This window comes from Protobothrops mucrosquamatus, unplaced genomic scaffold, assembly GCF_001527695.2.
Source record: "Protobothrops mucrosquamatus isolate PMUCROS unplaced genomic scaffold, P.Mucros_1.0 scaffold962, whole genome shotgun sequence".
Classification (NCBI taxonomy): Eukaryota; Metazoa; Chordata; class Lepidosauria; order Squamata; family Viperidae; genus Protobothrops; species Protobothrops mucrosquamatus.
In genome coordinates this window covers 365,407-377,806 of record NW_015387206.1, presented here as the reverse complement: position 1 = coordinate 377,806, position 12,400 = coordinate 365,407, and the positions used below count along the sequence as shown (strand labels likewise).

At 45.8% G+C, this 12,400-nt stretch overlaps 1 protein-coding gene across 1 annotated transcript in view; it reads right to left on the bottom strand.

The window, feature by feature from the left end:
* Positions 1-12,400, bottom strand: part of LOC107290734 (zinc finger protein 721-like) — a 78,155-nt gene that overhangs the window by 12,692 nt on the left and 53,063 nt on the right. Inside the window, exon 5 of the mRNA XM_029284807.1 lies at positions 9,520-10,281. Within this exon, the coding sequence (XP_029140640.1) occupies positions 9,520-10,281 (762 nt within the window). The remainder of the gene's footprint in view (positions 1-9,519; positions 10,282-12,400) is intronic.

Here is a 12,400-nt window from a genome sequence, read left to right as displayed (position 1 = left end):
AAGGGAACTAGGGGATCAGCCATATTGGACTTAATTCTCACTAACAGAGATGAAATGATAGAAGGCATTGAAGTTACAGGAACCTGGGGGGGGAGAGTGGCCATGCAATATTGGAATTCAACATTATGCACAAACAAGCAATAGAACAGTCAGACTACAGTCTTGGACTTTAAAGGATCTGATTTCAATAAACTCAGAGAGAACTTGGGAAGGATTCCACGGATGAGAATCCTGAGGGGGAAAAACAACGCAAGAAGCTTGGGAAAACTTGAAAAGTGAGATTATAAAAACCCAGTCTAGCACAATTCCAGTGAAGAAAGAAAAATAAGAGATCTCAAAGAAACCCCCCCACCCCCAGCATGGCTGCACAAAGAACTCTCTGATAAACTGAAAGACAAAAAGGACAAGTATAAAAAGTGGAAAGAGGAGCACATAACTAAGGCAGAAGGTCAGCAAATAGCCTGCAAAGATGAAGTCACAAAATTTAAGGCTCAAAATGAACTAAAGTCAAAAATAACAAACAAAAAAACCCTTCTTTCAACATGTAAGAAACAAGAAAAAAGTGAAGGAAACGATTGGTCCATTAATGGGTGAAAATGGCAAGAAAGTTATGAGCAGCAGAGAGAAAGCAGAACTGCTTGTTTTTTGCATCTGTCTTTATACAAAAAAAACAAAACAAAACCAGACCAACCTATAAAAAAATAATAATAATACTGCAAATGCAAATTAGCAATACAAGTCAAAATAAGTAAGAAAATGGTAAGAGGACGCCTATTCAACTCTAGGTGAATTCAAAACACGACTAGGACCAGATGGTCCATTAGTGGGTGAAAGTGGCAAGAAGGTGACAAGCAACAGGGAGAAAGCAGAACTATTTAACACGTTTTTTGCATATGTCTTTACACAAAGGGAAAAAACAAACCAACCTATCAAAAATAGTGCCATAAAAAACAGAATAGAAACACAAGTTAAGATAGGCAAGAAAATAATAAGTGAGCACCTGTCCAGCCTAGACGAGTTCAAATCAACAGGACCAGAGGGATTACACCCCAAGGTTCTCAAGGAACTGGCAGACAAGATCTCAGAACAACTGAAACATATTTTTCAAAGATCCTGGAGCACCGGGGAACTACCAAATGACTGGAAAAGAGCTGATGTGGTTCCCATGTTCAAAAAAAAGGGGAAAAATGGATCCAGGAAACTACAGACCTATCAGCCTGACCTCAATACCTGGAAAGATTCTGGAAAACGTAATCAAGCAACTAATCTGCGAACACCCAGAGGTAAACAAAGTCAGAAGCCAACATGGGTTTGTCAAAAACAGATCATGCCAGATAAATCTTGTTGCATTCTTCAACAATGTGACAAAATTAACGAAAAGCCACTTTCTTCAGAATTTGGGGGTGTCAGGCATCTGGTCCTGGTGATTTGAGTGGACAGGGGCTCCCTTACTATTTTTTTTTACTTATTTTGACTTCCGCTCCTAATCTGCATCTTACAGTATTTTTTGTTTTTTTGATAGGTTTAAAAATGTCTTGCACCAAGCCCTTCAACTTTAGAAAAAATATCATTTTATGTTATACTTGCTCTCTGCAGGCAATCCTTATCTTACAACAGTTCATTTAGTGACCGTTCAAAGTTACAACGGCACTGAAAAATGTGATGCATGACCGTTTTTTTCCGTTACAAATTTTGCAGCATCCCCATGGTCACACGGTCAAAGTCAGACCCTTGGCAACTGACCCATACTTATGACGGCTGCAGTGTCCCGGGGTCACGTGATCACTTTTTGCGACCTTCTGACAAGCCAAGTCAATGGGGAAGCCCAGATTCACTTAACAACTGTTATTAATTTAACAAGTGCAATGATTCACTTAACAACTACGGCGAGAAAGGTGGTAAAATGGAGCAAAACTCACTGAACAAATGTCTCATTTAATGACAGAAATGTGGGGGCTCAATTGTGGTCGTGAGTCGAGGGCTACCTGTCCTGGGAAATATTCCTTTTGAAAGAAAGCCAATGAAAAGTACGCACATATATGTGCGTGGAAATCTGCACACGACAAGCAACCGCAAATAATTTCAGGGGCTAGTTGCAAGCTCTCCACCCATTAGACTCCACCTGATAGAAAAACCTGAAGTTAAATCTCTCCTTCATGTCAATCAAAGCTTAGATTTCTTCACTCTTAGCGGGGAAATTCTTTCATCCATAAGAGTGAAGGGAGAAAAAAACCCTCCAATTTTGAGCCTTTCGCCAGAAATCTTTAAAATAAAGGAAAAGGCAAAAAGCTGACCTCGTTCAGCTTGATTCCTAAGCGACATTGTGGGCACAATGCCAATCTTTTGTCAACCGTGCAGAAATGGTTCCAGAATAACTTCCCTCAAGTTTCATCTTTTTTTTTCCTTCTCAAGATAAAAGTCATTGCCAGAGCTGGGATCCCCTGGTGGTCTCCCTGCCAAATCTGAGAGGCCCGAGTGGGGGATTGGGAAAGCGGTCCGACTTTGAACAGGGAGACCCAGCTTCTGGTCCCCTCTCAGCCACAGAGACACCCTAAGTCCGTGTTTCTCAACTCGGGCCACTTAAAGATGGGTGGACTTCAATTCCCAGAATTCCCCAGCCAGTATAACTGGCTGGGGAATTCTAGGAGTTGAAGTCCACCCATCTTAAAATGGCCAGTGTTAAAAAAGGTCAGGGTTTCTCAACCCGGGCAACCTGACTCGTCAGTGTTTCTCAACCTGGGCCACTTTTAAGATTTGTGGACTTCAATTCCCAGAATTCCCCAGCCAGAATAGCTGGCTGAGGAATTCTGGGAGTTGAAGTCTACCCATTTTAAAGCGGTCCAGGTTGAGAAACACAGCTTTAGGTGATTTGGGGCCAGTTCCTCTACCTCCCAGGAGTGTAACTACTATGGAGTAATTTAGAGGAGGGGGCCTTATGTAACCCCCCCTCCCCTCCAAACTCCCCCCCCCAACCTCCCAATGGATAAGCACCGACCAAAACCCGAAGCCCCGTTAACTTTTCCCAGCTCAATCCGGATTACAAAACGGCTCCTTTGGACTCACTCACCCACCCACTCACCCCTCTTTCGAGACCCCCGATGGGGAGGGACCCGCTATATAAAACGCCACGCCTCCCTTCGGGGCTCCGCTTCGCCTTTTCCTATCCCAAGAGGCGGAGGGAGTCTGGGGGGGGGGGAGGCTTGGAAATGCAGCTGTAGTAGGCGCGCCAAAATAACCTCGGAGGGAGAAATCGCATGCAAAAGGGAGCAGAGATTTTTTGGGGGGTCTTTGGGGGAGGGGACTTGATTTTCTCACCTGCTGTTTCCCCCCCTCCCCATCCCGTACCCCCCCCCAATCACAAAGCCTCCTTGCATTGAGAGAGGTCCGTGTCTACCTGGCGGCCTGGTGTCCCCCCCCTTCCGCCCTGCTTCTGCAGCTGGATCCAGCCCCCCCCCTCCAAAATGCAAAGCTGAAAATCCGGACTCACCGGCCCCCACCCTTCAGCTGGGGAAACAAAGACCAGGGGAGACGCTTGAGCAGGAGGGCGGGTGCACCCCAGACTCAAACTCAGCCCCCAGCCGGCTCCCACCTCGCCCCACCCTTTTCGCATCCGATCTGTCCTTCCTCGCTTGCATTCTCCCCCCCCCCCGCCACTCCGGCGCTCCTGCCAGGGATAGGCTCGCCAGGCCGGATGGGGAGGTGGCTTGGCCGTGGAGGGCCCAGCCTCCCCTCCCCAAATTTCCCTCCCTCCTTCCTTCCTCTCTAGGAATCCCCTCTCTACGATCCGCGTAACCCTTCAGAAGCCAAGGGGCAGATTTGGGGTGGAGTGGGGGAGAAAGAGGGTTTGGGGGGGGGAAGGAGAGGGGAAAGGAAGAGAGGAAAACTTGGACATTTACACAGATTGAGGGGGGGGGAAAGAGATATGATGATATCAGAATCAGAAATAGAGCTGGTAGGGACCCTTGGAGGTCTTCTAGTCCAGACCCCTGCTCAAGCAGGAATTCTGGGAGTTGAAGTCCACGAGTCATAAAAGAGCCGAGGTTGCCTACCCCTGACCTATACCATCTCAGACAAGTGACTGTCCAGTCTCTTCTTAAAAACCTCCAGTGATGGAGCAGCCACAAAGTCTGAAGGCAGAGCTGTTCCACTGCTTAACTGTCCTCACTGTTAGGAAGTTTCTCCTTAATCCCAGGTTGCTTCTCTCCTTGATTAGTTTCCATCCATTGTTTCTTGTCCTGCCCTCTGGTGCAGAAGAAGGGGACGACAGAGAACGAGGTGGCTGGATGGAGTCACTGAAGCAGTAGGCGTGAGCTTAAATGGACTCCAGAAGATGGTAGAGGACAGGAAGACCTGGAGGAACGTTGTCCATGGGGTCACGATGGGTCGGACATGACTTTGCAATTAACAACAATACCCACCAAACAGTGGTCTAGTCTGAATCTTGCTCCCCATGTATAGTTGGTCAGCAGACGGCTGTCCCTAACATGGAAATCCAGCAAAATGGCTTGAGTCATCAGTAGCTGCCAATAGCCAAGTTTTGGTGATCCCTTAGGACAGTGTTTTTCAATCTTGGCCTCTTTTAAGATGGGTGGATTTCAGAATTCCCCAGCCAGCATAGGAGTTGAAGTCCACCTGCCTTAAAGTGGCCTAGTTTTTTTTTTAAAAAAACAAAACAAAACACAACTTTAAAATTTGATTTAATTCGGTTTTATCGGGGGGGAATGTATTTATGTTTTGTTTTAAATATGTTGTGCGCCGCCCTGAGTCCCGTTGGGAGAAGGGCGGCATATAAATTAAATTTATTATTATTATTATTATTAAAACACGGTACTAGAAAGAGACGCTGGGAAATTGGCGGGAAAAAAAAGCCTCCGAAGGAATGGTTGGGTTGCTCCAAAGACTTTAGGGAGCTGTCCATGACATCACTGGCTGAATTAACTTCAAAGGAGTTTTACCGCTCCTACTAATCAATTATCTGGCTTGGAAAGACATTTCCCAGTTTGGTTCTTTATTTTGAAATCTTGGGTGTTTCTTATTGAAAAGAAAATCTCTGATAATGATCAGGTTGAATGAATCAGCTGTCATTTATTTACAAACACATCCCACATAATACACAAGGATCATCTGAAATATAATTACAACCATTATCTTGATCGCTCTACAACAGGAGGAATTAAAATGTGGTCACAATTAACACTAACATCAATGACAGCAATTTCTATCTCGCTGCTGCTTTAATCATTTGCTCCAGAAAATTCATTCATGTTCAACTTTATATAATGTATATTCCACCGTTCTTGTACTTGTCTCGTTAAGTAGATGTCATTAAACACCTGCAAAGATCATGGTTTAAATCCACTGCTGTATGAAATTTGTATGGAGTTTCTTCTAAAAGCGGGCAAAGCCTCCATCAGTCCATTAGGAAAAACTCGTGACATTTATCTATATTCAGAATAATTACATTTTCCTGTCTCAACTCCCTTAACATACTTACCTATCCTGATTCATTTTGCTGTCGATACAGAAAAGAAGCTTCTTTCTGAATCTTTTATTGTGTATTGGAACATAGAAGAATAGAATTTGAAGGGATCTTGGAGGTCTTCTAGTCCAACCCCCTACTCAAGCAGGAGACCCTGTACTATTTCAGACAAATGGTTGCCCAGTCTCTTTTTGAAACCCTCCAGTGATGAAGCACCCACAACATCTGAAGGCAAGCTGTTCCACTGGTTACTTGTCCTCACTGTTAGGACATTTCTCCTTAGTTCCAGGTTGCTTCTCTCCTTGGTTAGTTTCCATCCATCGTTTGTTGTCTTGCCTTCTGGTGCTTTGGAAAATAGTTTGACCTACTCTTCTTTGTGGAACAGTGCTATCATGCCCCCCCCCCCCGAGTCCTTCCTTTGATTAGATTAGAGATACCCAATTCCTGTAACAGCTGCCACTTCTTTAGCTGGTATTGGCCTTTATTCGCATTGAGTTATTCCCAAGAAGCAAGAATGGCATAATGTATCAATGTAATATGTGTGTGGATCCAAGCAGTGTAGCCTTTTGCAACTGACAGATGCAAATTTTGTCAGTGTCCAGGTTTTCCAAGTGTCGTCCAAGATTTTTTTTGGTATGGCACCCAGTATGCTCATAGCTGCTGGGACCCACCCTGGCCAGTTCATACCTTGAATCTTTCAACTCTGATTTTCAGATCTTGATACTTTGCAATCTTCTCCAATTCTTTGCCTTCTCTTCTATTACCCACTGGTGTTTGCCACATCAATTATCCACAGCGTCTTCTTTCAACTCCAGTTAAATCTGCTGTGTTATGTGCCCAGACATTTATCAGTTTATATTTGGAAATCCCACAATAGTTTAATAATAATAATATTTCTAATACATCCTGATTTTCTAGTGTTCAGCTTAGGGTAACTAGCAACAATTTAAACTAGTACAAGAATTCATTTTGAAAATGACGGACTAGTGTTATATAGCAAGCACAGACAGATACAACACGAAGTCAAATATCATATAAAATCTGTATCTGCATGGGATGAATCCCACCATAAATAAAGATAGTCATATCTGGTGAAAGAGCACGAACAAAGGGAGCAGGGAATTCCACAGATCTGGTACAGAAGACCTTTTCTTTGCAGGTCTACCAGAGCTGGAAGTGAGATGCCTTTTTCTCCTGCTGGGTCTCCACCCCAGCTTGGATAAAGCCACGTTTCTCCATTGGAATAGCAATAGCAACACCACTTAGACTTATATACTGCTTCACAGCCCTCTCTAAGCAGTTTAGAGAGTTAGCATATTGGCCCCCAACAATCTGCACCCTCATTTTACCAACCTTGGAAGGATGGAAAGCTGAGTCAACCTTGAGGCAGTCAGGATCGAACTACTGACGGTGGGCAGAGTCAGCCTGCAATACCGCATTCTAACCACTGCAGCACCACAGCTTGTCAGGAAAGGTTCTTAGATATCCTTTTAGGTCAGTGATGACGAACCTTTTAGAGACCGAGTGCCCAAACTGCAACCCAAAACCCACTTATGCATTGTCGGGTGCCGAGTGGGTGTGGCCCATTGGCTGGGCGTGGCTACGGTGGTAACGGCAGACTGGGTGGGACTAAAAAGTTCAATCAATCAATTCCAACTTTGCAAGATTTTTTTTTCCCGCGAGAAGCTGAAATTGATTGAACCTTTTTTTTTTTTGCACATTGCAATGGAGGCCTAAAGCGAAAAGGTTTTATAAAACCCAGCTGAAGGCCTAGGATTGGGGCGACTGCGTGCGTGCCCACAGAGAGGGTTCTGAGTGCCGCCTCTGGCACCCGTGCCATAGGTTCGCCACCACTGTTTTAGGTTATCCCTTTTGCACGCTCTGCTTGGTTCAAAGGAACAATGTTAATTGCTGGAATCTTCTACAAAGCCACTGTAGCACTCTGAATTAATTGCAATTTCAAAAAGTCTTCAGACATATTGCCAGGAAGGGTTCACCAGAATCACTGCGGTGTATTCAACAGAGTTGTTACATCCTAACACTCGTGGGGTGTGTGTGGGGGAGGAAGAAATGTCTGGAGTCTGAGGAAATTCCGCAATTTATTTGAGCCTCTTCTCTTCTGAATGTGTTTATCCTGTTGTGGCAAGAGGTTTAAGAACAGGGTAATTCTCATTTTGCTCAGGGCTTTTAGTTGATCTGGACTGCAAAGATTGAGATGACCACTAGATGGCAGGAAAGAGACACGGGGGAAAAAGTAACTCTTTGCTGTCCTCTAGGGGTCCTTTGGAATTTCTGCACCTCAAAACTCCTCCTTCGTCCACTCAACTCTGATTGTAATGGTCTGTGAGAATAGGGAGAGAGGAGGAGGAGGAAGAACAGCAACCTAAGTAAATAAGACAAGAGAACAAGAGGCCTGGGAAGCATCTCAGCAGGGACCCTCTCTAGTTCCCTGCAAAGTAAAGGCAGGGGAGGGGAGACGTGTTTTCAGATTCTCTTACTGTGACTTTACAACAGGGGTGTCAAACTCAATTTCACTGAGGGCTGCATCAGCATTGCGGTTGCCCTGGGGGGGCTGGGTGTGGCCAGAGTGGGTGCAGCCTACTGGGTGGGCATGGATGGAGTGGGTGTGGCCTACTGGGTGGGCGTGGCCAGTTCTACATCATTCGCGTCAAGGGTGCCTGTGGGGGGCCTGGGCAGGAGTGGGACAGATCTGAGGGTCTCTGGCAGAAGGGGGTGGAACCGGGGCAAGTGCCAAGGCATGGTCCACCGGGGCAAGTGTGCCAAGATGGCCACCAGAAAATTGTACATTGGCTCCCGGCTGGCCTGGGCCAGGGCCAAGGCAGCGGGGGCCGTTCCCTCACTGTTTCCAGGATAGCTTCGCGGGCCACATGAAACCATTTCATGGGCCGTATCCAGCCCCCGGGCCTTGTGTTTGACATGTCTGCTTTACAATAAAGGACGTCTTAAGCAGTCACGGCTTTGGTTTCTTGTCTGGACCACAAGCAGTCCTCGATTTACAACTATTCATTTAGTGACTGTTCAAAGTTACAATGGCATCGGAAAAAAGTGACACGGAGGACCATTGCAGCATCCCCATAATCATGTGATCAAAATTCAGACCCCCTTGGCAACGGGTCCATATTTATGATGGCTACAAGTGTCCTGGGGTCACGTGATCACCTTTGGCGACAAGCAAAGTCAATGGGGAAGCCCAGATTCACTTAACAACTGTGTTACCAACTTAACAACCGCAGGGATCTAACTGTGAAAAGAAAGATTGTAAATGGGACGAAACCCACTTAACAACTGAGGGGTCCTTGGTCCTCTCTGAGTTTGCTTGTTTTCTTGGAGACGTTTTAGGGATTACTTGGTTAGGCCAGGGGTAGGCCACCTTGGCTCTTTTATGACTCGTGGACTTCAACTCCCAGAATTCCTGAGCCAGCCATGCTGAGGGGAAAGGGAGAGGTTTCCAAGCTGAGCCAGGCTGGCTCAGGAATTCTGGGAGTTGAAGTCCACGAGTCATAAATGAGCCAAGGTTGCCTGTCTCTGGGTTAGGCTGTTTACTAATGGCTCTTTGGTAGTTTCTTGATTGGGGCATTGCTTACTTGATTGTTGGTCTGCAGTTGACCTTGGAGTTGATCAACAATCAAGTAAGCCATACCCCAATCAAGAAACCGCCAAGGGGCCATTAGTAAACAGTCCAACCAAAGAATCCCTAAGGCCGCCCCCTACCAACCCAGGTGGGCGAGACACCAGAATATAAACCGACAGCAAACAGCACTCCTTACTAGCACTGATGATGTCACCTAGTTAGGGTAATGAAATGTCTGCAAGAAAACAAGCAGGCTCAGAGAACACCAAGGACCCCCTCATTTCAACCCTGGGCTCCAAATATTCTCCTTCGTTAGTATCACTTAACAACTGTCTCACTTAGCAGTAGAAATTTTAGGCTCAGTTCTGGTCATAAGTTGAGGATTACCTGTACTTCAAAGGGGTGACACTTAACCCTTTCACTTCTCCTCCCGAGGAGCATTCAACACTTTGGGGTTTCTCCCTGGTGAGTCCTTTGATGAGTGGCAAGTTGCATCTTCCGTCGAAAGCCCTTCCCGCAGGACAAGCAGGTGTACGGTTTCTCCCCGGTGTGCACCTTGTGGTGGGAAAGAAGGTATTTGCTGCTGGTGAAGCTTTTCCCACACTCGAGGCATTGATAGGGTTTCTCGCCCGTGTGGATCCGTTCGTGAGTGATGAGGTACACCTTCTGGCTGAAGCTCTTCCCGCACTCCAAGCAGGTGTACGGCTTCTCCCCGGTGTGGATTCTTTGATGGGAAATGAGATTTTTGCTACTGCTGAAGCTCTTCCCGCACTCCAGACATCCGTACGGCTTCTCCCCGGTGTGGAGCTGCTGATGGTGGGTGAGGCTGGCCCCGTGGCTGAACCTCTTCCCGCACTCCAGGCATTCGTAGGGTTTCTCTCCGGTGTGACTGATCTGGTGGGAATTGAGGTTGGACTGCTGAGCGAACCCCTTCCCGCACGTCGGGCATTTGTACGGCTTCTCGCCCGTGTGGATGCGGAAATGGGAAGTGAGGCTGGCGCTCTGACTGAAGCCCTTCCCGCACTCCTTGCATTTGTACGGCTTCTCTCCCGTGTGGATCTTTTTATGGGAGCTGAGGTATTTGATGTCGCTGAAGCATTTCCCGCATTTGAAACATTCGTAGGGTTTCTCGCCCGTGTGAGTCCGGTGGTGGGAAATCAGGATATCTCTCCTCTTGAAGGTCTTTCCACACACCTGGCACCGGAAAGGTCTTTCCCCTGCGTGGGATCCCATGTGGAGATAAAAGGAGGATTTATAACTGGAGATCTCCTCATATAACAGACACTCGTTTTTTTCCACGGCTTTCTCTATTCGCCCTTCACGGGCCTCACTGTTCAATTCGGCATTTGTTATTTTCTTTTCTTCCTCTACTTCACGTCCGATTCCTTCCAAAAACAGATCGCTTGGTTCTCCATCAGACTTGTGCTGTCTCTCAGCCTCTGGGGAAAAAAAAAGGATTCAGAGAAGAGGTAAAAATCAAAGAATGAGCACAACTGAGAATGACAAAAAGCCAGAAATGAGAGAGACTTGGCATGTACGAAAGGTGTTTTTTTTTTTTTAAGCAAATACTCAAGTCTGGAATTGTGCAACTAAGGTTTAGCTCACAATAATGAATCCTGTTAGTCAATCTTTAAAAAAAACAAACCAAATTTGGAAGGATCAGTTTGTGAAAAGATCACAAAAAGATCTGAAAAAAATATACAAACTGTTGACTTACAACACTTCACTTAGTGATCATTCAAAGTTACAACGGAAAGTGTACTTGTGACCATTTTTCACACTTATGAGTGTTGCAGCATCCCCATAGTAACACGATTTACATTCTGATGTTTGAGTTCACTGAGTGTACAGTTCCAAGGCTGACTGCTTGGGTTGTTTCATTCGTATCGTTGGCTGCTACATTAGAGATTACGTTTTGAAATAACTCGTGTAGTAAAACCGTATCTACTTTCCTTTTGGTCGAGACCAATAAAACACAGATTTAACGATGTAATTTTCTTCTCTTTGGAGGGAGGGGAATAATCACGTCCAGTAATTGTCCAATTATAAGTCAGAGAATTATTATGAGAGGATATCTTTAGTTCTCAATCAATAATCTTGAGCGACCTTGGTTCTCACGGCTGGCAGTCTGATGTCTGAAGCCTGCATTCCATTAATAATAATAATAATAATAATAATAATGATGATGATGATGATGATGATGATGATGATGATGATGATGATGAAGAAGTTGGAAGGGACCTTGGAGGTCACCTAGTCCAACCCCCTGCTCAGGCAGGAAACCCTATACCATTTCAGACAAATGGCTGTCCAGTCTCTTCTTAAAAACTTCCAGTGTTGGAGCATTCACCGCTTCTGGAGGCAGGTTGTTCCACTGGTTAATTGTTCTCACTGTCAGGAAGTTTCTCCTTAGTTCTAGGTTGATTCTCTCCTTGATTAGTTTCCACCCGTTGCTTCTTGTCCTGCCTTCAGGCGCTTTGCAGAACAGCTTGACTCCCTCTTCTTTGGGGCAGCCCTTGACAATTAACCAGTGGAACAACCTGCCTCCAGAAGCGGCGAATGCTCCAACACTGGAAGTTTTTAAGAAGAGACTGGACAGCCATTTGTCTGAAATGGTAAAGGGTTTCCTGCCTGAGCAGGGGGTTGGACTAGATGATCTCCAAGATCCCTTCCAACTTTTTTTAATTATATTATTATTATTATTATTATTATTATTATTATTATTATTATTATTACTACCATCATCATCATCATCTGTAATCTGTTGTTACTGTCAGCCAATAAGTATTGACTGGCTGGGCCTGAAGGAGAGAGACTCTTCTGCTGTGCCCCCCCCCTTCTGGAAGATCATCACCCTGAGATCAGGTTGCTTTCCACCCTGCTGGCCTTTTGTAAAAGGCCTTGAAGAACGGCTTCTCAGCTTTTTTTTGGGGGGGGGAGGGATAGAGAATTTTAAAACATCCTGCAAATTCAACTACAATCATTCAAAGCCTGTCGAAGCCTGGCGCTCCACTGGAGTCTGTCGAAGCCTGGCGCTCCACTGGAAATTCCATCAACAGACGCATCGGCCTACAAGCTGCCTAGGAGCCCCTCAGGATCCACATCAACCGCACAGCCAACCAGAGACCGCACCGACCCACAACCAACCCACGCAAGGCCACCCTTCCCCCCCAGCACTTCACCTCCCAAGGACCCTCACCGGATGTAACCTCCCCATCACAAGACCCCTCACAAGTCTCTCACTGATGACTCACACCTGACCCTTCACAGACCCTCACTTGACACACTCACACCTGAAGCTCTTATAAACAGAAGAACACTGACATTCC